This window comes from Carassius gibelio, chromosome A25, assembly GCF_023724105.1.
Source record: "Carassius gibelio isolate Cgi1373 ecotype wild population from Czech Republic chromosome A25, carGib1.2-hapl.c, whole genome shotgun sequence".
NCBI lineage: Eukaryota > Metazoa > Chordata > Actinopteri > Cypriniformes > Cyprinidae > Carassius > Carassius gibelio.
In genome coordinates, this window is record NC_068395.1 from 12,314,017 (window position 1) to 12,341,381 (window position 27,365).

Consider the following 27,365-nt stretch of genomic DNA (forward strand, 5'->3'; position numbering starts at 1 on the left):
TTTGATGTTTTAAAACTGCAGTACACAAAATGAAAGCGTTATATTATTCTTTTTTTTTTAGAAATAACCTCTTTTCTGTTATAATTTTTAGTAAACAAAATCTATGGTAAATGGTTGACTTTTTGAAGGGAATTTGGGCAAGTGGGTCATAGTTTATTCATCCTCATGTGGTTCTAATCTCGTGTGACATTGTTGAAGAAGGCTGTAATAGTCTAAAATTTTTGTTTTCCCAGGAAGAATGAAGTCATGTTACTGTGTAATTAGTCATACCTATTGACTAATATTAATTAACCTGCACTTACTATAGAGTTGGGGTTTGTTTTTAAGGTAAGTTGCTTGTAAATATGCATAATTTACTGTTATTAATATAGTAAGTATATGTAATGTGAAGAAATTACACTGTAAAAGAGTCTTACCAAGTATTTTTGGTAAGCGTGTTACCTTGAAAAACATACATAGGATGTATGTAAAAAAATATATATATATATATAAATAAATAAAAATCTTAAAGGGATAGTTCACCCAAAAATGAAAACGTTATGTTTATCTGCTTAGCCCCAGGGCATCCAGGATGTAGGTGACTTTGTTTCTTCAGTAGAACACAAACAGATTTTTAACTCGAACCGCTGCAGTCTGTCAGTCATATGATGGAAGTGGATAGGAATCAAGACTTTGAGAGTAAAAAAAAAAAACATGCACAAACAGAACCAAATTAAAACCTGTGGCTCATGACGATACATTGATGTTAAAGACATGAAACAATCAGTCTGTGCTGAAACTGAACAGTATTTATATCGTTTTTTACCTTTGATTCACAGCAGTGTCCGAACTGTCCTGAGCGCTTCCGTGTCTTCTTCTTCTTGCTTTATGGAGGATCGCAGACTTATAAGTGCATTACTGCCACCGATCTCTCAAATGGACCATTGACACTCTAATTACAATCTTAATTAGGAGTGTCAATGGTCCACTTGAGAGATCGGTGGCAGTAATGCACCTAAGTCTGCAATCTGCCATAAGACAAGAAGAAGAATAAGACTCATCAGGTGCTGGCTGAAGAAAAAGGTGCCGTTCACATATCACATTTTTTGCACGCTCAAGTTCATTATTTCAAATGTAGACAGGCGTGCTCATAATGCAAGCGATGCGTTCATTTGTTCCAGGCATGTCCACGCCGCATCGAGATATAATCATTTCAGCTTTTCAGTATGTCGCAAGTGCACTGCAGGTCACGTAAAAAAACAACCAATCAGCTTCATCCTTTCCCGTAACAACATTGAAAGCTCAGCTAAGATGAAGGAACAGCTGATCATAGCTGTACAGGTGTTTTTATGTGTGACATGTGAACAATCCCTAAGACGCGAATGTGTTCAGGACAGTTCGGACACTGCTGTGAATCAGAGGTAAAAAAAAAACCCGATATAAATACTGTTGTTTCTTGCACAGACTGATCATTTAATATCTTTACATATCAAAGTATCGTCACGAGCTGCAGGGTTTAATTTGGTTGCGTTTGTGCATGTTTTGTTTTTTTTACTCTCAAAGTCGTGATTCCCATCCACTTCCATCATATGACTGACAGACTGCAGCGGTTTGACTTAAAAATCTTAGTTTGTGTTCTGCTTTAGAAACAAAGTCACCTACATCCTGGATGCCCTGGGGGTAAGCAGATAAACATCTCATTTACATTTTTGGGTGAACTATCCCTTTAAGATTTTTTTTTTTTTAATAACTAAATGAAAATGTTTTGCTTTTATCACAATATAATTTATAGAGTAGTTAAACTGGGTAAAGCAGAATGAATCAAATCGTTGTCTCGATTCTTTACTGTATGCACTATATCACAAATATCATTTGTATTAGTATAATTAAACATATGGTAAATGATGTATTAAAATAGTAATTAACTACTTATTAACATGACATCTCAGCTAAATGCATACAATATATATGCATAAGGGTAACCGTTTTCTTTCACGTTGTGGAATTTCCACAAACATCCACATTCTTCAACATAACAGGGTTGACATTTTAGGGCGAAAATGGGCAGTTGTGCCATAATTTATTGACTCGTGGCTAACATTATTTGTTTGAGTTCCTAGGATTCTCTGCGAGACATGAGGAGAAAAATCAAAACAGGACGACAGACGGCTGATTTCTCAGAAGAGTATAGCATTAGAGAAATAATTTTCCAACAAGGGTAGTCTACGTGTTTACAGTGTTGTAGTTTATAGCGTCGCAAACTGTTCAAATGTTGCCTGTTTGTCAATTTCTCTTCATTTCATAACTATCTGTTCCAGTCTGTGTCCATTCCCACAAAACGAGGCACCGCCTACACAACACACTTTCTATCTAAACGTTGCGTTGTTTTAGAAAGTAGACTTTAGGGTAAAGGAATCGGATCTCATAATGTTTTGGTTTATTGTAAGTACCATTTTACTTTTATTTACATTCAGATTCCGTTATCCTTACCTTATCAAAGAGGTCACATACGCGCGTCGGATAGCAATGGCTATATATCGTATGACTAAACATCTCAAATCCAGACCTCCCTATACCTTACTGGATCGATTCTTGGATTCGGTTCAGAAGCACCCGCACAAAGCGTTCATTCGGTTCCGGGATGAGACCCACTCGTATGCGCAGTCGGATAAACGGAGTAATAAGATCGCGAGGAGTTTGTTGAAGCACGCGGATCTTCACGAAGGAGACACGGTTGCGCTTCTGCTGGGAAATGAGCCCATGTTTTTGTGGATGTGGTTGGCTTTGGCCAAGATCGGGTGTTCTGTTGCTCTTCTCAATCATAACATCCGATCCAAATGTCTTCTGCACTGCTTCACCTGCTGTGGGGCCACTGTGCTGATAGCTGCTGCAGGTACTGCGAACTTTTGTTTGTCAGATGCATCAGTGTTTGATGTAGTGACTGTATTCACTGTAAAACTGTTGACATGGTGTCTGTGATGTCCTTGACCTGTCTGTCTCAACACTGTTATTAGCATTTGTCTGTATGTTTCTTGGCTAAGTTAGTGCAGTGTGTGCTGTGATGCAAGTAACTTTAAACTCAACGCTTTGTTCAGCCTATTAAAAAACAACAATTCTTAGGAACAAACATTGATTGATTGATGATGTTTATTTCAAACCTGCATTCTAATTTTCTCACAAATCAACATAACAGGCGACATAACAGACAAATTATACAAATGCATGGTTTGAAACATTCTTTTGAACGTCTTGGAATTCCTTTTAAGTGCAGTTGCTGAAAGTTCTTAATAAGTTCTAATCTTTTCTCAAGAACTTTTTAAGAACTTTTTTTTTGTCTTTAGAAGAAAATGAGTGGCTTTGGTGTTACTTGATCATATATTGGTGTTGGCCCCTATCAGACAGAATGTGTTTTTTTTTTCTTTAAGTTGTTCTTTAAATTCTATTCTCGGGCGTTTTGGGTACTGTTTATGCTTGAAAAACCTGAAAAACACATCCTGTCTTAGTCAGATGCATAATTTCGGGTAAAAAAAAAAATACAGTAATTAGAATTTTTTTTTTTTTTTTTTTTGCATTTGTTTATTTATTTATTTGTATGTTTGCTTTTTGGTTTTTCAGTCACAGAACAAACAAAGATAACATCTCGTAATTCTATTTATATATATTTTTTTTTTCAGAATTGCATGTTTATCTCACAATTGCAAGTTAACATCTGGCAACTCGGACTTTTTTTTTCTCCGAATTGCAAGTTATTTTAAAATCTATCTTGCAACTGTATATTTATCTGAGATCTGAAATTTTATTTCTTGCGACTCACACTTTATTTCTCGCAGTTGTGAGTTTATAGCTCACAATTCAGACCTTTTTTGTAATTATGAATTAACATCATGCAATTATGAGTTTGTATCTCGAAATTTTATCTTGCAATTTTGAAAAAAATATGTCAGAACTGTGAGATATAAACTCAGAATTGTGAGAAAAAAGACAGAAGTTTCAGTTTATTTATCCCATGACAGATAAATGCTTCCATTATTCTTTGCCTTTAAGCTGTGCATTAAAATAGTGTAAAGCACACCTAATGTAATGAAACCCCCTCGTGTAGAACTGCAGGATGCTGTTGAGGAGGTGCTGCCCGCTCTGAGAGAGCAGGGCATCTCTGTCTATATACTGACTGACCATGTGACCACTGAGGGAATGGAGAGTCTTTCAGACAAGATCGCTCAGGCCTCAGATGAGCCGATTCCTGCAGACCTGAGGGCCAACATCACCCTGAGCAGCCCAGCGGCATACATCTACACATCTGGCACGACAGGTAAGACTGGATTCAGTGACTGATGTGTTACTGTACTCTGTTTTTGACTGCAGATGATTTTGCACCAGAGAGAATGCATAAAAGTGTCAGGAAAATGACAAATCTGTAATTAATAAGTGAGTGAAGCGCTGGATTTCATGAGCCGTGTGCCCTGCAGGTCTTCCTAAGGCAGCAGTGATGGCTCAGCTGAGGTTGTGGGCCATAGCCTCCCTTTTTTCCATTTGTGGTGTGAAGTCTGATGATGTGGTGTACATCTGCCTTCCCTTGTATCACAGTGCTGGCTTCGGCATTGGATTCGGTGGGGCTATTGAAAGAGGTCTGGATTTTGTGGTTGTTGTTGTTGCTAATCCCAAAAAAAAAAAAAAAAAAGTTTTGTTTTGTGTGTTTTAGTGCTGTCAAATAAATAATCGCATCCAAAATAAAAGTTTGTTTACATAATATATATGTTCTGAACTCTGTATATTTATTATGTATATATAAATACACACATACAGTATAAATTTTTAAAATATTTACATTTTCATATTATATATATATATATATATATATATATATATATAATGCATAAACCAAATATTTTTCTTAAATATATGCATGCATGTGTTTGTATTTATATATACATAATAAATATACACAGTACACACATATGTAAACAGTAATGTTTATTTTGGATGCGATTCATCTTTTGACAGCACTAGGGTATTTTTGCATGCTTTAATGGATGTTGATTTTGTTTATTTTTTTGCATGTGCTTTCATAGATGTTGATTTGTTTTACATGTGCTTCCATGGATGCTGTCTTTCGTTTTGTTTTGTTTTGCTTGCTTTTTTTTATGAATGTGTACACGCTTTCATGGGTTTGGGCTTTTTCCCTTTTGTTTTATGCTTTGGTTTGTTTTGTGTTCAGGAGCCACCGTTGTCTTGAAGAGCAAGTTTTCTTCCTCTCAGTTCTGGGATGACTGCAGGAAATATAATGTGACTGTGATACAGTATATTGGAGAAACGATGCGCTACCTCTGCAATACCCCAAAGGTATTGGAACATTTTAAGAAGCCAAACAGCAAACCACACAATCTTCCTCTTTTATTTTATTTTTTTGTCATCTACTGTTGAAAAGAAGGTCGTGTTGGTTGCCCTCTGATGTATATGATGAAGAGTGGGGTAAGATGAGCCAATCTTTTTAACTTGCCCACTGGCCACAGAGTAAAGAAAAAGTTAACAGTAGTGTATGTAGAATCATATCACCTGGAATATGTGACCCGTTTACATAAAATATTTGTTGGTGACACATTTTACCCCACTCTCCACTCCACTGTCTGCACTGCTTTGTTTTAAGCTTTCAGTTTTTGTTTTCTTATCTTTGTTCTCTCATTCTTACAAGCGTGTTAGCGACCAAGTACACAACGTCAGAATGGCCATAGGGAACGGGATCAGACCAGAGGTGTGGAGGACGTTCATGAACAGATTTGGAAACGTTGACATCCAAGAGTTTTACGGCTCAACCGAAGGAACCCTGGGCTTTTTGAACTACGCTGGGAAAATGGGGGCCATCGGTAGAGTGAATATTTTTCATAAGGTAGATTTACTCTGAAAGTGTTTCTTACTCTTTTACTCGCAATCCATCACGTTAGAGAAATGAACGCTGTTCTAACATCTTCAAATTGTCTGAACATGTCGTTTCAGAAACTCTATCCATATGCATTGGTGAAGTTTGACCAAGAACACGAGGAGCTTGTGAGAAACGCAGATGGATTTTGCATAGAAGTAGCTAAAGGCAAGTCAAATGTTCTTCAGAGCAAGCATGTTTGTATGCATAAAATTGTTAAAATAAAGCAAAATAATTAGCTTTTTATTTTGAAGAATGTGTCATTATTTGTTATACAGGTGAGACAGGCCTACTAGTATCAAAGATTACCCAAAAGGCCCAATTTGCTGGATATGCCAGGGATCCCAAACAGACAGAGAAGAAGAAACTCTACAATGTGTTTGAGAAGGGAGATGTTTACTTCAACTCTGGAGATCTGTTCAGGACCGACCACGAAAACTTCATCTACTTCCAGGATCGGGTGGGCGACACTTTTAGGTGAAGAAATGCCATTTAGAATAGTTGTTCGCAAAAATATTTGATCCAAAGGTTGGAATCGGTTATATCAAAGGGATTTGACTCCTTTTTAGTAGTTCAACAGAGCTCATCATTGATAGTCACTCACTAATACTGATGAGAAGTCCAATTCATTTCCATCTTAGACAAGTGTCCTACAATGTGCAACAGTGTCTGTATTGCATGTTTTATTTCAAACAGATTTGTTCTAGGTGTCTAATAATCAGGGAATATTAGGATGAATATAATATAAGGATGTAAGCCATTACAGTTTATCATGTAGACAGAGCAAGATTTAGTGAACATATTTTTCTAATGTTAATAAATAAATAAATAAAAGAGTTGAAATCCACATTGATTCCATTAATTCTAGAACCAGGAATCAGAATCGAAGTTGATTCCAATTTTTTTTTTAACTGAACAACCCTGTTTCTATACTTTAAAGCAGAAGTTACAGCTTTAATAAAACAATCAAATAGCCAAATCTTAAATGCATGGTCCTCTTCATCTCAGGTGGAAAGGGGAAAATGTTTCCACTAATGAAGTGTCTGACATCCTGACTATGGCAGCGAGTATTGAGGAAGCAAACACATACGGCGTTACAGTTCCAGGTTCAATGCTATTTTACTCCTTTTAAAACAGTTCATGCTGAGATTTCAGTTTGCTGAAAATCTACTCATCCTCAGAACATCCAAGATGTAGATGAGTGTGATTCTTCATGGGAACAGATTTGAAGAAATGTAGCAGTACATCACTTGCTCACCAGTGGATCCTCTGCAGTGAATGGGTGCCGTCAGAATGAGAGTCCAAACAGCTGATAAAAACATCATAATAATACACACCACTCCAGTCCATCAGTTAATGTCAAAAAGCTGCATGTTTGTAAGAAACAAATCCGTTAACACATTACAAAGTATACTGTTTACAAGTATAAACAGTCCAAAGAGATCTAAAACAAATATGGGGGTGGATTTTGATGTTAGAGGACAACAGAGGATAGACTTTATTTTTTAAAGGAGGAAGCGTTATTATGGATTATGGACTAGTGTTACTTGTGGATTATTGTGATGTTTTTATCAGCTGTTTGGACTGTCATTCTGACGGTACCCATTCACTGCAGAGGATCCACTGGAAAACAAGTGATGTAATGATAGATTTCTCAGTATCTCTAGGTTCAGATAAGGAAACAAACTCATCTGCATCTTGAATGGCCTTGGGGTGAGTGTATTTTCAGCAAATTTTCATTTTGGGGTCAGCTATCCCTTTAAACTTTCCAGGTGATAGTCACACCCTTATTAGTGACGCTGTTGATTTGTATTTTTTATTTATTTATTTTTTATTTGAAGGGTATGAGGGGAGGGCAGGAATGGCTACCATCACACTAAAGAAAGACCATCAGTTTGAGCCTGAAGTCATTTTTAGTCATGTGACCACTTACCTCCCCTCTTATGCCAGACCACGTTTCATAAGGATTCAGGTAACTTCATAATGCTCTTTCTAAATACATGATCCCTTGGTACTAATATTTACGTATTCTTTCATATTTCTAAAATTAGTTAAAGGATTTCTCATTACAGGATTGTTTGGCTGTGACTTGCACCTTCAAACAGCTGAAAGGGAAGCTGGTAGAGGAGGGCTTCGACCCTGCTGTAATCACGGACCCTCTGTTTGTTTTAGATGAGACTGTGAAAAGCTACAGACCTCTGACACGTGACACATATCAGTCGATACTGGACGGACGCTTCAGATTGTGAAGAGCAGTATTTGTTCTTTGTTATCATTCATGATGACAAAATCTGATCTTTTATTTGTTCCCGATTCAAAATGTACATTTTCAAGAGAGATGTACAGAGATAACAAATAACAACCAAAGATGTATGTGCATATATATATATATATATATATATATATATATATATATATATATATATATATATATATATATATATGCCAGAGACTATTATAAATTCAACAAATTGTGGTGTAAAAAAAGTAATTTTGCTTATAGTGCATGTTTCAAAAGATCCTTTTACAAGTTTTTATTATGTTTTTATACTAATATTTGGAAATATTGTTTAAAAAGACAATAAAATTTGTAAAAGTACTTCATTGTCAGTCTGAAAAGTCTCTCTAAGAATTTGATACTTTCTCTCCCCTTCCCCAGTCTGCAGTGAACAAATAATTTCATAAGAGTTTACTGGAAGATGATTGGTTCTCAGAGGAACCCTCCCACTCACTCATGTCTCAAAGGCTGAATGGATGAGGGTTGCCATATTGTGAGTCTAAAATACTCCTGCAATATATATATATATATATATATATATATATATATATATATATATATATATATATATATATATTATAGAAAAAAATATATTTATTGCAGGAGTATTTTAGACTATATATATATTATTGTTTAAATTTAAGTTGTGTAATTAGAATATAAAATAATTTGACTATCAGCTCACATAATAAGTTCCTATGATATGATGACCTACCTAGTATATAATTATTAATTTCTTTCCACAGCCCAAAGACATGCAGGTTATTTTAACTGAATATTATAAATTGTCCCTGGACGTGTGTTAAAATCAAGACTTGAGTATGGTTCGACTCGTTTAACTGGTTCCCGTCATGAATACAGCCATAGATGCTTGATTGGCGTTAAGAAAGAAATAAACAAAACGTATAATTATTTCATGACACTGCATGGAATTAATCATAAAAACAATTAAAGACCCCCCCCCCCCCACTCAGTGCTTAACTACTGTAAACTGGGGAGCCCAAAAATATGTTTTCAAATGTTATTTTGTGTAATTTGAGTCTGCTAAAAAAAGAATGATAATGTGACTGAGTTGGACCTGAGTTGAGTTTACTGTACAGCCGTGGCAACAAAGAAATGAACAAAATGTTAATTTATCCCCTAAACACAATTGTCAACCAGTCTAAAATCTTTGAAGTATAATACTCTTAAAATACATTTACCAGATGTAACATGAAAATATTCTAGCAATATGCAATTTTTACACACAAATGAAATTACGAGCAATGTCAAATTCATTTAGCTGACGCTTTTATCCAAAGCAACTTACAATTGCTATATATGTCAGAGGTCGCACGCCTCTGGAGCAACTAGGGGTGAAGTGTCTTGCTTAGGGACACATTGATGTCTCACAGTGGATTCGAACCCGGGTCTTATCCACTGCGCCAACACCACCCCAAATTCAGCATAATTTCATTTAAGGACGTTCAAACCCTAAAGCTTAACAACAAATCAGTTAATTATTTGAATGCATTTCTCATATTAAAATCTTGTGTAAACAATGCACAGCTTTAATTGAGGATCTGGCAACCCGACAAGGCTCTCGAGTCGGGGGTGGATCAGAATGATAAAATATCTCTCTCTGGAGCCCCAAAAGGGCTGAACTTGTATTTCGAGAATGTGGCCCGTGGATTTTAAGACTGTGGAAGTGGTGTCAGACTATGGCATATAGTTAATCTCCAAACCCCAGTGTTTTATCAGTCTCTAGTAAACATGTATGTGTGGATCTCTCTCCTCGCGGGCTTGGCTCTTCTCCCCGCGCTGTTGAAAACTTTCTTCCCATACTTTCTCCAGGACTGCGTGTATATGTACAGGTCGCTTAGATGCGGGATCCGATTACTTGTATACAAAAGGAAAACTCCATTCTATAGTATTGTGGACTGCTTTTTGGACGCGGCGAAGAAACACCCGCGTAAAGTGTTCATTCATTTCGAGGGGAAGACTCACTCTTATGAGGAGGTGGATAAGGAGAGTAACAGAGTAGCGAACGCGCTGCGCTCGGAGGCTGGGCTCAGAGAAGGGGACACGGTCGCGCTGTTCCTGGGGAACGAGCCCCGCTTCGTGTGGACCTGGCTCGGCCTGGCGAAGCTCGGCTGTCCCGCTGCACTCCTCAACTTCAACATCAGATCCAAATCACTGCTGCACTGCTTCTCCTGCTGCGGCGCGAAGGTGCTCATAGCAGCTGCTGGTAAGATCTATACATGCGTGACTAACTTACTTTTGAGAAATACGTTGCTTTCTTTAACCTGTAAAACAGGAATTATTACTTTTAAAAGTGGGACTGTCAAAAGATAGTTACTTACGCAATGAAGTAGAAGAGGTCATATTAGGCTATAATATAGTTACAATTAAAAAGGGCGTTGTTAGGTGCAGCGTTTTAATTACGGAGTATATTCGTTACATCTAGCAGGGTTTCAGATATATTATTTCAAATATAAATAGTTACTGCATGTAAAAATATTAAGGGGAAAAATTTAAAAAATGTAATAATGAAAAGGCACATTATTTTTAGTAAAATTATTATCTGGCATCCTTCCGCTATACGATATAGTTCCTGCGCGTAGTGATATGACCAGAGGCCCGTTTCAGAAAGAAGGTTAAGTTAACTCGGAGTATGTTAACCCTGAAATGTGTGAAACTCGTGGTTTTCTGTTTCAGAATGGAAGGTTTGTCAAACCCGAGGAAGCAGGGTAAGTCGAGCCTGCTTCTGAAAGAGAGATTAACCTATAGGCCTACCAAAGAGAGTACATTACCATGATAACTTACTCTGCGAGTGTGAACATAACCTGGTCGGGACCAGGGTTTCTTCTTAAACCTGGTTTCTTTCGGTCTCCGCCCCCTTTTTAAAGCATAAACGATGTTTATGAATACATCAATCATTCATTCACACTGGGATTTAATCGTTAGCTTAGCAAACAGTTTTGGAGAATTTGATGTTCCCGTTGAAAGAGATAGGAGCTGTACTTGCATGAACACATATCATTTCTTTTTAAATTTAATAATACTTTAATATTAAATTACCATAAACAGAGGTTTGTGCCTAAAATATCTTTACCATTTACTGCAGTTTGTTAATCCTCTAGTTATTTACCAATAAGTCTAGCATATTAATGGAAAATAGCTAACTCCCTTCCCAATTGGACAGTATTATCCATTGGATAATATGAGAAAATGAGCACATAATGAAGCTGTATTGGAGCCCCTCTTATGGGTTTAAGGGGAACATAAGACAAAGGATTGAGAACTGCTGGCATACTGGACTCTAGCACGTGCTGTGCATGTGAAAACAGACCTGCTTTTTTTGGCAGCATATGTATGCATGATATCAGAAACTGTTTTTGTCAATGTTAACAGAGATTTGGTTTAAATCAGATATCATATTGAAAATCAGACTGTGAAATATGTCGTCATAATCATACATGTGTGTCAGTTTCTGAAGTGTTACTCTCGCAGAGCTTCGTGATGCTGTTGAGGAGATCTTGCCGGCACTGAAAGAGAAGGGGATAACGGTGTACCTCCTGTCAGACGACTGCACTACAGACGGCATTCAGTGTATCGGTCAAGCCATCGCCAAAGCTTCAGAAGACCCGCTGTCCCCGTCTCTCAGGTCCAACATCCATATCAGGACTACTGCTCTGTATATCTACACTTCTGGCACTACAGGTATCTGCCTCATTTAGTGGGTTAAGTAAGGTTTATTGTTATATTGCATTGAATAGCATATCAAAGCAGGCTAATGCTGCTAATGCTAAATATACACTGCCCTTCAAAAGTTTGGGATCAGAAAGATTTGTATTACTTTGTAAATTAGTCTCTTATTTCATCAAGGCTGCATTTATTTGATCAGAAATACAGGGGGAAAAACAATAATATTGTGGAATATCATTACAATTTAAAATAAGTGTTCTATTTTAATTTACTATGTATGGAAATTTTGATACTTATTTAAGGATTCTTTGATGAATAAAAAAAAAAACGATTCAAAATAGAAACCTTTTGTAACAATAGAAATCTTTACTGTCAATTTTTATCAGTTTTACGCATCCTTGCTGAATAAAAGTATTAATTTCTTTCACGTTTCAAGCTTTTGAACAGTAGTGAATATTGTTACAACATTTCTATTTTGAATAAATGCTGTCCTTTTTTAACTTTTTAATTCATCAAAGAATCCTGAAAAAAGTATCAGGTTCCAAAACAAAACAAAAATATAAACAGCAAAAACTGTTCCTAACATTAATAATAAATCACAATGAGAATATAATCAGAATATTAGAATGATTTTTAAAGGGCTGGAGTAATGATGCTGAAAATTCAGTTTTGATTGCAGCAATACATTGTATTTTAAAGTGTATTAAAAAAGAACACTGTTATTTTAAATTGTATTAATATTCAACAATATTACGTTCCCAAAAACCCCCCGCCCCCCGTTTTTTTGTTCAAAGAAATGCACCCTTGATGAGCATAAGAGACTTCTTTAAAACGTAAAACAGATCTTACTGATCCCAAACTTGAACCGCAGTGTATGGTCACTGATATATATTCAGCTCATAAGGAGTCATATAATATGGATCCCTAAATAACATTGGTATTTTGGTCTATGGAGGTCTTCCTAAAGCAGCATATGTGACCCATGAGAGGGTGTGGGCTTCGTCGTTCATCCAGGGTGTGTGTGGAGTGACGTCTGAAGACATATTCTACATCAATCTGCCTCTGTATCACAGCGCCGGGTTCCTCATCGGACTTGTTGGATCCATTGAAAGAGGTATAATGGATTCTATTATATGCTACATTTTATATTTCTAAATTCTTGGTTTTATATAGTGCTGCTTCCATCTTAATATTTTCTCCAGGAAACACTGTGGTTCTGCGGAGAAAGTTTTCCGCCTCTCAGTTCTGGGACGACTGTAGGAAGTACAACATAACTGTGATGCAGTACATTGGTGAAACACTGCGCTACCTCTGCAATACGCCAAAGGTAAAAGAGCATAGGTCTTGTGTGGAGATTCTCTTTAGGATTTGTTTTCAGGGCTTTGAGCTGTCGTTAGCTCTGGACCAATACCTAGTTAGCGGCCTAGACTTCTGTTATGGAGACTTGTTCAAAAGCTAGGCAGCACAATTTGGATCGTTAACCCAAAAATGAAAATGTGATGTTGATCTGCTTAACCCCAGGGCATCCAAGATGTAGGTTACTTTTTGCATTGCATTCAAAGTATAAAGTGCATTTTATCAGAGCTTGCATTCCCTGGGATTTGAACCCATAACCTTGGTGTCGCTTGCTCTACTATTTGAGCAATATTTGTATGGCCTCACTATGTGGTCCGATTCAGCCACTGGTGAGGTTTTATGACTGTTAGCATGCTCCCTTATAAGGTGGCTAACTAGAGTGCTGGAAATCTTTGGGACAGCGCAAAGACAAAACCACAAACCAGGATGTTGTGTTTTCTCTTTGCAGAAAGACAATGACCGAGATCACAATGTGAGGGTTGCCATTGGAAATGGCGTACGAGCTGATGTCTGGAAAGAGTTCCTAAACCGTTTCGGACGCATTCATGTCCGAGAGCTCTATGCCGCCACTGAAGGAAATGTCGGCTTCATCAATTACACCGATAAAGTTGGAGTGGTCGGTCGTATCAATCTTCTCAGCAACGTGAGTGACGATACATATGTCTAAGCATTGAGAAAGGCATTTGTGTGCAAAGTCTGCCATTGTATTCCGCAGGTGATTTTCCCCTTTGCCATCATTAAGTTCGACATTGAGAAAGAAGAGCCGGTGAGGAACGCCAAGGGTCTGTGTATCCCAGTCGGAAAAGGTAACAGCAAGTCGAGTGCTAATTATGTGGGTTTTATGATATAGTTCATTTTATTTATCAGTAAAGATAGTACGAGGTGTTTGTTTAGGCTTGTATTTGAGGTTTTAAGACTCTTAAGTCCCATTGACCTTTTGTTAAAAACATTGTCATAAAAAGTTAATGTTTAACACTGAGTATGTTACATGTGCAGCTTTAGTCCTACAATTGTTTATATTGTTTTGTAGACGAGGTGGGCCTCCTGGTTGGGAAAATCACAAAACACACCCCGTTTATCGGTTACGCTGGGAACAAGCAGCAGACGGTGAAGAAGAGACTCAGTGACGTTTTTGTGAAAGGGGACCTGTATTTCAACAGTGGAGATCTGCTGAGGATCGACCGCGACAACTTTATCTACTTTCATGATCGAGTTGGAGACACGTTCAGGTAGCGGAGCTTCAGCTGAACCATCATTTGCACTCTTAAGAGTTTCAAGCATTGCGTTAACTTTTGTTAATTGCAGGTGGAAAGGTGAGAATGTGGCTACAACTGAGGTGGCTGATATTCTCATGATGGTGGACTGCATTGAGGAGGCCAATGTGTATGGAGTCAAAGTTGAAGGTAGATGTTATATCTGGATATAACTAAAATGGAAGAGGTTGGGAATTGAATGGGTTTCATGATGCGTATTCCATTGATGGTTCATGCATTGATCAGTATAGTTTTATTAATGAATGATTCGCTTCAGGAGTCAGTTTATTTTATTAACATTGCATTAATATGGCAGATGCTTTTATTGAAATTGACTAATAATGCCTTCAAGTTGCTATTTCCTTGGGGACTGAACCCATGACTTTGGGTTTGAGCTACACAAAGGTCGTATTTTATTTGAATCTTTCTAGCACTTTGGATCAAATCTGTTCATGACTTACGAGCCACAATTCATCACTTACAACATTACTTTAAAAATTAGCCCAAAATCATTCAGGATGTACGGCTTGAGATTGCATTCATATTTTTTAAGAATGTTGGTAACCAAATGGTTTCCATTGACTCCCATAATATGGAAAACAAATTATGAAGGTCATAAGAAACAGTTTGGTTACCAACATTCTTTGTTTGTGTTTAGAAGAAAGAAATTGGTACAGGTTACAGGTTTGGAGTGAGTAAATGACATAATTTTCATCTGTTTTAAGGCACTCTTGTATCTTCAGGTCATGAAGGAAGGATTGGAATGGCAGCTGTCAAACTGAAAGAGGGCCGAGAGTTTGACTGCAACAACACATGCAGTGTTTTGGCAAACTATCTTCCAGTGTACGCCAGACCTCGATTCATCCGAATTCAGGTATGATGCCTTCCCTCTGTGAATCCTGCTGGTAGACGGCTTCTGTCCTCTTCTAATGTCAGCTTTGTTCTCTGATACTCTCCAACGCCAAATCTGTGTTACAGAATTCCTTGGAAGTCACAGGAACTTTCAAGATGAAGAAAGTGAAGCTGGTGGAGGAGGGCTTTGACCCAAACGTAATACCAGATCCTCTCTACTTTCTGGACCTGACGCAAAAGAAGTACATTCCACTCTCTCAGGAAATCCACAAGTCGATCATGTCGCAGGACATTAAACTGTAGAAATCCATAGAATAAGCTAACAGTACAACTCTGAAATCTACTAACCAGTAATGCCCACTAATCTCAGGGAAAACAAGTGATTACAGTGAATTTTTTGAAACTTTACAGACCGGTACAGTCAACTGTTTTACATTAATACTTTATGAAGTGCATAAACATGTGCAACCTTTTAACAATGTCCATTTGTTATCTCAACTTGTAAGACTAATACGATTGTGATACACTAAATATACTTTATGTAATAGTCTAACTGTTCAAATGCTATGGTATTTTGGCACAAATTTGTCACTCAAATTAAATTTGAGAGCCACTGCTTTATGGGTTGAAAAATTCTTCTGCTGACACAATGGCTTTTAAGAAAGCTGACCGCTGGATTTCTCAATGCTCGTGTCAATTCGTCAACTCTAATCAGCCGCGTTATCGGTTTTAAGTAGGTGAAAGGGCAAGTGTTCAAAATTCATGACCTCACTTCGCATCAACCTCTGAGCTCATAAAATAAACATTTCTAAATCGCACAAACCCAACTGACCACTTTCCTTCTGTACCCTATACAGGGGTCATTGGCATCCTTTCCATTTCACAATCGTCACGATTGTCCAACACCACATTAGTCAAACAGTAAAAAAAAAATTTTACTTTAAAAATGAGTTTATTAATACAGTTGTATGTGCTGCAATGAAATAAAAACAAAATAAGACTTTCACCACACAAAGAAAAGAAACTAAACCCAGGATGAAGCTGTGTCGTCATATCAAAACAGTCATATTGGTGTGCCTTAATAAACTATCTATTAGTACAAAAATACATTTCAGGGCACACAATACAGTATCACAAATAAAGCCGGGGTCCAACCACCAACGCGGACCCTTCTGAAGTATTGCATCCTTAAATTATTTAAACCGAGCACTTTTCTAGTTTGTAAATAATAAAACTGGTTCTGTAACTGTTAAAAACGCCATTATGTAGTGTTTGTATATATGTTGTTTGTATAAAAGATGACGTCCTTTTTCGTTCCATTTATTTAAATGATTTTTTTCTTTTCGTTAAATTTTTCTCTGTACTGCTAAGGTAAGTTCCAAGGCTCAGAAGTATAACTGGGATAAACATAACCAATGTTATAGTTTTCCTTTTTTCCCCCCACCACTTAAGAATGTTTTTTTTTTTTTTCCATGTTAAGTTTTTTACAAAATAAAGATGTACAAAGGTAATTTACAGCGAACCAAGGCCATATGCTAGCACAAAATATACAGCTGTAATTGAAACACATATCCTAGTGTTCTTGTATATCGTCATATTCATAGCAGTGAAAAAAGACTTCATTATCTGTGTGCTAAATATCCCGCTCAATTACGGTGTGACTTGTGTGTCCTTCGTAACTTCCCTCTGCAACAGAAATTCGACATTTGCAAGTCTTTCGGGTCAAAGTAACAAAAAAATGCAGATAAGGCATCACTGCTTGCAGTGTTTGATGGGTAGGTTTGTGTACTCAGCTTAGTAGCAGGCGTTTGGACCTGAGTCATAGCACATGCATAGATCTCTAGACAGCAAGAGTTTGGGAAAACCACCGTCCATGTTTATCTACAGTAAAACATCACTAGAAAAGATCTCTTCAAAACGAGAGAGAAAGAGCCCATGGTTTTATGTTTTTTAACCGAGAGCGAAGTCCATGAGCAAATGAGTGCAACAGTCGCATTCCTTCAATAATCAGTTCTTCACTTCAAAAAGTCTCAATTGTTCTTCATTTTCTAGAAACCGACATGCTGTCCAGATCCGTGTCAATCCATTACAGCATCCCAGGAAAAACACATGACCTTGCAAACAAAAAAACTCTATATCGACTTTTCTATTTGAGTGCAAATTAGTAGTATTCACTTGTATCCAATTCCACTCAAGACTTCTAATTATTTGGAGAAAAATAGGCTACAAATGTCAAAATGGGGTAATTTTTCCAATTTTAGTGACACAGGTCGTCCATTCCATTAGCAGTTTGATTTCATTTATTCAGTAATTTTTTGCAAGTCTTCAAGCACCAAAAGGTAAAGAAAAAGGCAAAACCAAACTTGAAAAAAAGAGGGAATAGGAAAAGGAGTGCTCCATAGCACTGTGCCATCAGTGCTACTCTCAAAGAGATTTGTTGGGAACGAGGCTTCAGCCCATCAAAGAAAGAGGGAAGAATTAATACTTCATAAAGTGGTGCAAATCCCTCCTTCTGAGTAGAAGAACTGGAGAAGGGTCCATGCGCTCACGTTCAGTAACAGACCAGCTGTTGCTCTCTTCAGAAGTGGTCGATCAGCACGGACACACAGTTGGCGCCCACCAGGTAATTGGGGTCTCCTGGTAGACACTTGTTTTGCCAGCATTTGGGGTCACCTGTGGATATTTCAACAGGAGGAACGTCAGGAGGAATACGGTATAGACCCAATGTCAATCTTAAGATTCGGATTGTTCTATTCACACTAGGGCTGCTAAATTTTTTGTGATTTTTCTGATAAATCATGATTTAAGTCTAGAATTGTATTGTATGAAATATACATCCACATGTGTTATTTACAACAACAAGAAGCCACATAATCACCATTTCAACCATCGTGAGATCAGGAGTGACTACTGGATTCGTACAGACAGAACAATTTGTAGGATTCAGTTTTGTAAATAAAATAAATATTTAGCTGTAGCTAAATTCAGTTGTCACTCCCCGTTCACACACAGAGTTCGGTTGTTAATGGGTGTGAAACCCAAAAAAATTAAATAATTTTAGTTAACAAAAAAACATGTAAAAAAATAGCAACTTGTTTATTTGCTGGCATCTATATTTCTTATTTACAGCCACATTACCATGTTAACCATCACAAGATCCGGAGTGACTCCTGTACTCATACACACAGTGAATGCTATTTTCGATGGATTCACTCCTGGTATCCTTTCTTCAAACGTGGCTATACTGAACCCACTGATGTGTGTCAGTTCCAGTCACATTTAACAACATTACACGGATTCATTGTGAGTGAATAAGAGCTAGAGAGACATTAAGTGCATTTGCGATTGAGACTGGTGATAAAACGATAAAGCAAAGCAAAGCAAAGCGCACAGACCGTTTGGGGAAAGCATCATGTGATCAGGATGGCTCTGAGCGTGAGCTGTTAATTCAGAGGACCCAGAAAATGAAACGAAACCACAAGATGAATAGCTGTTTCCAAACAGCTTCAACCTCGATCCCAAAAGACCCATCAAAGGACAGAGAGAAAGGGCAGCATACCCGACGAGGAGTCGGAGGATTTTAGAGCAAAAGACCAACCATCAGGGGTCATAGACGCACAGTGTGGTAGACGCAGTTCCACGGGCTTCAGGAACTTCAGACCGTGAGGGCCGCACATCACCAGAGGACTGAGCAGAGTCTCACCTGAGAGAACAGACAGGATACAATAAACATGCAGTGTGAATACAAGTTTGGGGTCCAAAAGTACTTTAAAAGAAGTCTCCTCTACTCACCAAGGCTGCATTATTTGATCACAAATACAGTAAAAACAGTAATTTTGTGAAATAGTTTTGGATGTGAATTTACTTGAAAATGTAATTTATTCCTGTGATGTAAAACAGCTTCAGAAATCATTCAAATATGCTGATTTGCTGCTCAAGAAAAATGTATTACTAATGCAAATGGTTTTTTTTTTTTTTTTTTTTTTTTAGGTAACAATATAAATGATTTTACAGTCTCTTTTGATCAATTTAATACATCCTGTGTGAATAAAAAGATTGATTAATAAATAAAATAAAATTGCTGACCCCAAACAACCCATTTTTAATCATTTGGATGCTGAACAATTTAATCATCTGAACCATTTTCATTAAGCACTGAAATTAAGAAATCAGGTTCAATGTATTGAATATTGAATATTTCATACTTGGCACTGGATTTTTGATTTTTGACAATAGCCTGCTGAATAATTCCTTCAGGTATCAGGTGTTTCCCCCACCCCCTCAAATGACAAAATGACAAAAATACTGCTTTTGTGCACTTTTTTTTTTTTTTTGCTGCTATGCACTAGACCTGATGAGAAAACCCCTTTAAACGAAACATACAGTTACCAGACAATGTTTCGTCTTTGCTTTTGTATTTACTCTGAACTTTTACTAAGGTAGCTTTTGTCCAAACATGTTTTTCTTAACATGTGGAGTGTAAATGAACATCAAAGCTGGCAAAAATCTACAAAGTACGAAAAACTAAAAATGTAGTGAAACGAAAGTAGGCGTGATTCCGACCTTTCTCCTTGTCCAGAGGGGGCAGGATGCTGTTGTCCCGGCACACTTTGAAGTAGATCTCCTGCTCCACACTATCTGGAATCGCTCCTTGAGGGATAATGATACTGACTCCTGTCTCAATGGAGCTCAACACTCCACCGTTACAATTGAAGATGCCCCGCGCTGTGGCAACCACCGTGTGACCCTCATCTTCCTCCTCTTCATCATCCAGTGCACTGGGGCTAGAAAACAGACAGCAGGGAGTCGATCAGTGAACAGAAGGAATGAATCCAGCTCTGGCTGATGTTGTTTCATCATCTTACCTGACGGGAACGGGAACGGGCTTGGGAAGGGTGTTGATGTTTTTGTGCTGATATTTGGGCTTGTTGTCCATGGTGCGTGTGAAAGTGTCGACCCCGCTGTCGGTTTCCTGGGGCTGGGGTGAGATCTGAGGTTTCGGGTTGTTGTTCAGACTGGGTTTGGACTGCGTGTCGTTGGGAAGCAGGTTGTGGTTGAATTTGGGGCTCTCAAACTTGCGCTCGAAGGGTCGGGCGGAGCGGGTGTAAGGCTTGGGGACGAAGCGGTTGTAGCTGGTAGGGACGCCTAGCGTTTTGGGAGGGGCGTCCGTGCCGTTGACAGAAGTCTTGGGGGGCTGGTAGCTGGTCTGGATGGGGTCGTCCCGGGTGGGAGCTCTGAGAGCCGACGGGTCTGGTTTGGCTTTGGGAGAGCTGTGAGGATCTGGCAGTGAGTTCACTGGGAGATCAGGGAGAGGGGTGATGCATTTAAACAACTGATTTCTGAAATTCTGGCAATTTGACAATATTGACAATATGGCCATACACTATGTAAGAGGGGTGCTTCATCAACTTTGGAGACTTAAATACACTTCTTATTATTTATTTTATAAAATTCACATTTTAACTTTATCTTAAGGTTAAATGCTAGTTTTTAAATATTTTCTAAGCATATATTTGATCATTTGATCTAGACTCAAAAACTCCCAAATCCTTACGAATTATTACTATTTAGGAGCTACTGTACATAGGAATTATTATTTTCATGGTTCCCTTTGCTTTTTTGTAACCAATGATTTTATTATTAATGGTTTTAAGTAGTTTGTAATAATTAAAAGCTTAAATCACTTGATTACTTTGTGTATTATTTTTAGCCACTCTGTTTTTTTGTTTTGTTTTATTTTAAGATGCAATAAGAGTAAAAAAAAACAAATTGTGTGTATTTGTTCAGCTAATTTATTACAATGTTGAACATGTTCCATTTCATTATTTAGGATGTAAAATTATTTTATAAAATAAAAAAAAAACTGGGTCATTCTCTAATTTTGTAAAATTTTGCAATTATGTGTGAAAAGTTATTTCTGTTTATTCAGGATTCATAAAATGCCAGCTACAATAAACATTAAAAAGGTAGTTAAAAAAAAATCTAAAGTGTTAAATTGCATCTTTGATGGTGTAAAATTAATATATATATATATATTAGAGGTGGGCATAGATTAATTTGTTTAATCTAGATTAATCTCACTGTGATCTTGTGATATTTATATATATAGTTAGAATTATTTGTTTTTTATTTGGTTTTGTAAAATCATCCTGTAAGTGTGTATTTAGGATACAAAGGTGGAGGGTATTTTATTCCAAAAATGTTTAAATTGTTTAATTTCCATTTATTAAAATAATAATCTATAATTATATTCAAAATGTATAATAAATAGTTAACACTTGTAAACTGGGTTTCCCAAACAGACAAAAGTATTTTACACTACAGACTTTTCAGTCATTTAGCAATTTTTTTTTAAATAATGCAATAAGTGGGAAAATGTTATTTCTGTATATTTATAATAAATGAAATCAGGCATTGAGTCTTGTATCCTGAAAATGTAAAATGCGATTTCCAAAACTGATAGCTCTCAAACACAGTACATCGTTTGAGATGTAACTCAATAGAAAAATACATATGACTGTATGAAACAAAGGCAGAATTCTCTGCTGTGATGTTTGGATAAACACTATTGGACATTAATAGTGGACAATTTAAACTAGTTGGTTTGTTAAAAAACACATATTTTCTGAAAGTCCACAGGGCTGAAAGTACCCTAGCTGAACACACAGGACTCATTCTTACCCTGGATGTTGCTGAGTTTGGGCAGGGATGTGGGTGGAGCAGCAGGCGTGGGCTGGCTGTATGGAGCAGGTGACGGGTTGATGGGCGGCAGGGGCTCGTACCTCTTGTCCACAGGACTCACCTTATCCACAGTCTCCGTCCTGAAGCGGAAAGTGTGTGTAAGAGTGTGTATGATATGTACTAGAATCCCATCAAAATAAAAGAGTAAACACAGTTTGTCTGAGGAGTTAGAGGGTACCTGGCGAAAGGATATGGGATCTGGGGCTGAGCAGGTTTTGGCGGCTCAGGGAATCGATTGATTGCAGTGTTGGGCAGATTCATGGCCTTGTTGTCAAAGCTGCGACGGTCAAAATGAGACAACTGCTTCCTGTAATACTCTTCATCTTCATCTGGGTCACGCGGCTGAGCTTTCTGGGGCTCTGGGGCTCTAGAAGAAGAAGATAATCATCAAAACGAAAGATCTTAACGGTGTTATGGAGATTTAATGGTACTTTCCAGAATGGAAGATCAATCAGCAGAGGGCACTATTGGATTATTAACCTTCTCCACTATCAACTGTATGCTAACCACTACTGTGGAAAAACTGTGTGAAACAGAAAGCAATTTGAAAATAAATCAAGTGAACAATACAATAAACAGATATTTTGCACTTCCAATACATAAGAATGTGGTAACTTAAGACTTAATCCAATCAAATAGTTGATATTATTTCTGGTTTATTCCACAGTTCACATGCACTCTGGCTAATGACTGGCCATTACTTTTCCAGTCAATTCAGATAACTTTGTTTTAATTTAATGGCTCAGTGGTAGAGCATTGCGTTAGCAGCGTAAAAGGTTGTGGGTTCAATTCCCAGGGAACACACATACTGATACAATAAAAAAATAGAATATTTTGTAAATGTAAATAAGGGCTTGATTGGCGTTGTAGGCGGACATACAGTATATAATAATACACAGAAGTTTGGGGTCTGTAATGTTTTTTTTTTTTAAAGAAATTAATACTTTTATTCACCACGGTCAAATTAAAATGATCAAATAATTTATTTTTATTTAGATTTATAATTAAAAAAAATGTTTAGCATTGAAATACTACAGTTTTAGTTAAGATTTTGAATTGTATATTTTCTGTTTTCATCTTGTTTTAGTAATTTTGTTGCGCTTTTGTCATTTTTTGTCATTGGTCATTGTTGTTTTAAAAATATCTATATAGTTTTTTTATATATAGTTTTATTTTTTACATTTTAACATTTATTTTGTTTCATGTAATGAAACAGTTTTTATGGTTTTAGTACTATTTAACTATAATAACCCTGTTTCAATAATGATAAATAATGTTTCTTGACCATCAAATCCATTTGAATGATTTCTGGCAGTGACCCTGAAGACTGGAATAATGATGCTGAAAATTCAGCTTTGATCATAGGAATAAATTAAATAATAAAATATATTAAAATTGAAAAAGGTTGTTTTAAACTGCAATTATATTTTACAATTTTTAAAATTTATTTTTGATCAAATAAATGCAGCCGGGGTAAGCATAAGATACTTTTGAAGACATTTTTTTTTTTTTTTTTTTTGAACGGTACTATAAGCATGTGGTTGTACCTGTAAGAGGGTTTCTCCTGCTCCAGGTTGCTGAGAGAGTTGGCTTTAAGCACAGGACCCGGTGTGCTCACAGGTTTTGGGAGATCTGTGGGCTGAAGAAGAAAGTACATCCATTCTGTTATCACACGTTCTTATATTTATATATAAAAATGTGTTCCCTGGGAATCAAACCCACAACCTTGCGCTTATATTTATATATATATATATGTGCAAGGTTGTGGGTTTGATTCCCAGGGAACACATTTTTAGGTAAATTATTTAGCGTGAATGTACTGTAACTTTGGATAAAAGCGTCTGCTAAACGCATAAATTGAATTAAATGTAAACAAACTGAATTGAAAATTTTCTGAAGTGCTTCTTGTCTGTGCAGAAGTCGACACTAATTATTAAGTTATGTGGATGCAAATAAACTTAAACCATTAAAAACAAAGCCCTCAATGGAAAAGTTTCAGTATCAAGTGAACAGAAATATACCCTGATTCCCGCTACCTCCGACGTGTCCTTGGCTCGGTCTACGGACACAGATCGCTTGTTCTCAAACATTTTGACCCTGTTGAGCACAGACTGGGGCTTCAAGGCAGGGTCTTCATCATTGTCATCATCCCTGGGTGGAGGCGGCAATGGTTTGGGAGCTGCAGGGTGAGGCGGATCTCCTGAAGACAAGACGGCCTCGGGTTTGGGAGGGGGAGCGGGAGGTTCAGAGTTCATCACAGGCTCGTGTGGCGCTGGTTTATACATTCGGTTCGGTGCTCCAGGGTTGTACAAGGGTCTCATTGCAGCATCACCGTAATACTTCTTGGGAGGATCAGGGGAGCGATGCACATTGCCTGGAAAACCATGTGGATTGGACTCAAAGGGAGGACGTGTGTCGTAGGAGACTGAAGGGGGTGGAGGAGGTTCTTCATAGCGTGCTGGTGTGGGTTTAGCGTGCCGCGGCCGGTTATCGTAGCTCATTGGTGACACGCCATCGTACTGGGACTGAGGGGGGCTGAAATCCCTGGTTGGGCCGTCCTCGTATGGAGAGCGGCGGTCATACCCCAGTTGGGCGGGAGGAAGAGGCTGGTGGGCCTGAGGGTAGCCGGACACGGGCGGTGGATGGGGTGAAGTCTGCTGCTGGTCGTAAGGAGGCTTCTGCTCGTTGTAGTGAGACACACGATTGTCGTAGTGCAGGTGTGGGTCGTAATCATGAGGCTTTGGTTGTGCGTAGCCGCCACCATCATAGCCATAAGGTGGGTGCTCGTACTGGCGGTATGGCTGCTGGTCCTGGTAGACAGGCTGCTGGCTGTAGGACAGCGAGGTGGGGGGGGCTAAAGGCTGCTGGGTAGGGGGAGGCTTCACACTGTGGTTCACTCGCGCCGGCTCATCCATGCTGTACAGATCCTTTTTATACATCTGTGAGGGACAAAACATCAGCCGTCAGAGCTGGAATGATTGAAAACGTTCAAACTGGATATGAAGAATTTGCTAAAACAACCTTAAGTTGACATGGCACATTTTCAAAGGTTTAAAAAATGAATAATAATAAAACAGGCATTTCAAATTAACTACAAAGAAATATTTAAGTAGTAAATTAGTATTTCCCTCAGGAAAAACAAGTGCTTGCAAGACAGTAAAACAAGTAAGTGAGGTTTAACATACAGTAAAAATCACATGACAGGTTTGAAATAATGTGGTTTTATCCCAAGTTTTTGTGAGATAAATATAGTAAAAAATAGTAACAGCGTGAAACATTATTTGAATGTAAAATGTTCAAATAATAGCTCTTTATTTGAATATATTTCAAAAAATTTAATGTATTCCCTGTGATGCAAAGCTGAATTTTCTGCATCATTTCTCCACTCTTCAGTGTCACATGATTCTTCAGAAATGATTCTAATATGCTGATTTGCTGCTAAATTATTATCGGTTCTCAATTATTTATTATTAATAGTATTAAATGAACTTTCAGTGAATATACAGACAGTGGTGCCTTGCAAGCACTCAAGCTTAACTTGCTCTTGAACAAAAAAACAAAACAGAATATTAATAACTCATTAATTCAGTAAGCAATAAAACAAGCATCTTACCAATTTGTCACTCAGCTCTACATTACTACAATTTGAAAAGAAGTCTTTCAAAATGTACAGGAACTCCACTTTTTTTGATTAGTAATCTTTGTGTTTCTTCGTTCACTGTTTGAAAGGCTCCTTCTCAAGCTTCAAAGTATAGCCTGAAGACAGCAGAACTGTAAAAGGTTCAATGCCTCCTATAAGACAACTTAACAATCCCAAAAGATCTTACATAACGTCTTCATCTATTTAAAAAAATGGTTATGAAGACATTATGCAGGATTAGTTCAGTTGTTTCCCTTTTACAGCGCTGTAAGTACTGTCAGCAGGTTAAATGAACATGCAACTACAAAAGTCCATTCTTGCAAATCAGGGAAAGGTCCATTTGCAATTAAAGACACGTCTACAGTGCATCTAGCGGCCGTCTGTACTGATGTGATTCAGGTCAAAGCCAAACGCTACCGTTACATCTATCACTACAGAGTAGGGCCAGGCGATATAGCTTTAAAAATATATATAAAATATAAAAAAAAATATATATAGCTTTTCAATAAATAAAACTGTTTATATGAAATTATACTAATAAAATAATACATAAAAGTAAACAATATGTGGAAAAACATTCCAGTGAAAATTTGAATGTTGATCCAAACAATACCAATATACAATAAAATAAACCGCATAATGTGTAAAATTTGTACTTTATATAAAAAAAACTATTATAAAAATATATGAAAATTGTTGAATCACGGATTGAAATCTATGATTTGACTCCTGGAGATCAGCGCTGACGCTGAGATCATTTGCCAGTTTAAGAGAAAGTTAACGTGCCTAGCGTTTTTGACTCGTACATTAAACGTCACATCCTGATGTGAGAAACACAAACTACTTGTATTGCGAAAGAAATACAAACTCACAATAACAAGATATAAAAGCAGAATTACAAAGAAAAAAGTCAGAATTGTGAGATAAAGACTCAGAATTGCAAGGGAAAAAAGGCCAAGAACATTGGCCGAATAAAGAGTTCATTCAAATCGTCACACATTCGCAAGTTGCACTATTTTTTAAATAGCCGTCGCATTCATTTCATGACTATTCAATATATCGCCCAGCCCTACTAAAGACAGAACAAGCAGAAAGAAATGTCATACATTAGGAGCCATGCAAGAGGAAGTACAAGGCACTTCTACTTATGTAATGGGCCCTCGTCCTCCTGTGGTGCATGTGTACCAGTTACACAAAGGAACACACGCAGCACACGCGTGGGGTGGGCGGAGCATTCATGCAGACAGTGGAGTGGGAGGAGTCTAAGAAATGAGTGATAGACACAGGCAAGGTTGAGAAAGAAAGAGCTGGGCTGAAACGGGCCGGGAGCGGGTCCAGCTTCCGGCGGTGCTGGTACCTTTGGATCTGGGCCAGGAGGAAGGAAATGGTGGGGGTCATGTGTTGGGGGCTGAGTTAGCTCAGGTTCGGGCTGGGGGTCGGGAACAGGGACGGGGCTGTTAAGGGAGTCGGCCTTAGGGGTGACAGACGACTCCTCTGGGTCCGTACCCGCTAGTGGCGCGGTAGGTTGGACAGCAGGGGGTGCTGCTGCCTCTGCAGAGGGAGGGGGCGGCGAGGCCAGAGCGGCCTCAGCTTGCTGTGGAGTACGGGGCAAAGAGGTTACAGACACACGCCGCCAACAGCACCAGCTACAACTAGCAGCTAAGA

The 27,365-nt window shown here is 37.8% G+C and overlaps 3 protein-coding genes across 22 annotated transcripts in view; 2 read left to right on the forward strand and 1 right to left on the reverse strand.

Annotated features, from left to right (window-relative positions):
* Positions 1 to 2,126: 2,126 nt before the first annotated feature.
* Positions 2,127 to 8,492, forward strand: LOC127946828 (long-chain fatty acid transport protein 2-like). Its single transcript, XM_052543621.1, has 10 exons — positions 2,127 to 2,872; positions 4,079 to 4,288; positions 4,446 to 4,604; positions 5,195 to 5,319; positions 5,669 to 5,863; positions 5,971 to 6,061; positions 6,172 to 6,370; positions 6,902 to 6,999; positions 7,735 to 7,865; positions 7,966 to 8,492. Exons 1-10 carry the CDS (start codon positions 2,407 to 2,409, stop codon positions 8,140 to 8,142), a joined length of 1,851 nt encoding a protein of 616 aa, XP_052399581.1. The 5' UTR covers positions 2,127 to 2,406; the 3' UTR covers positions 8,143 to 8,492.
* A 1,282-nt stretch (positions 8,493 to 9,774) lies between these two features.
* On the forward strand, positions 9,775 to 15,935 carry LOC127946827 (long-chain fatty acid transport protein 2-like). 2 transcript variants are annotated; one of them, XM_052543619.1, is made up of 10 exons: positions 9,775 to 10,398; positions 11,664 to 11,873; positions 12,814 to 12,972; positions 13,061 to 13,185; positions 13,663 to 13,857; positions 13,930 to 14,020; positions 14,245 to 14,443; positions 14,520 to 14,617; positions 15,193 to 15,341; positions 15,446 to 15,935. In XM_052543619.1, the coding sequence occupies exons 1-10, from the start codon at positions 9,924 to 9,926 to the stop codon at positions 15,620 to 15,622; spliced, it is 1,878 nt and encodes a 625-aa protein (XP_052399579.1). In that variant the 5' UTR covers positions 9,775 to 9,923; the 3' UTR covers positions 15,623 to 15,935. The 2 variants fall into 2 exon arrangements, with proteins under 2 accessions (XP_052399579.1, XP_052399580.1); XM_052543620.1 differs by having other exon boundaries at positions 9,776 to 10,398; positions 15,211 to 15,341.
* Positions 15,936 to 16,252: 317 nt separating this feature from the next.
* The window catches only part of tjp1b (tight junction protein 1b), a 75,876-nt gene continuing 64,763 nt past the window's right edge, over positions 16,253 to 27,365 (reverse strand). For 7 of the 19 annotated variants that reach the window (XM_052543603.1, XM_052543599.1, XM_052543602.1 and 4 more), the window contains 9 exons: positions 27,058 to 27,294; positions 24,082 to 24,999; positions 23,608 to 23,699; positions 22,239 to 22,427; positions 22,001 to 22,140; positions 20,185 to 20,614; positions 19,883 to 20,103; positions 18,879 to 19,022; positions 16,253 to 17,992 (listed from right to left, as the gene is read on the reverse strand). In XM_052543603.1, coding sequence (XP_052399563.1) covers positions 17,898 to 17,992; positions 18,879 to 19,022; positions 19,883 to 20,103; positions 20,185 to 20,614; positions 22,001 to 22,140; positions 22,239 to 22,427; positions 23,608 to 23,699; positions 24,082 to 24,999; positions 27,058 to 27,294 — 2,466 coding nt within the window. In that variant the 3' untranslated portion in view covers positions 16,253 to 17,897. The remainder of the gene's footprint in view (positions 17,993 to 18,878; positions 19,023 to 19,882; positions 20,104 to 20,184; positions 20,615 to 22,000; positions 22,141 to 22,238; positions 22,428 to 23,607; positions 23,700 to 24,081; positions 25,000 to 27,057; positions 27,295 to 27,365) is intronic. The other 12 variants (XM_052543612.1, XM_052543611.1, XM_052543615.1 and 9 more) reach the window with 7 other exon arrangements.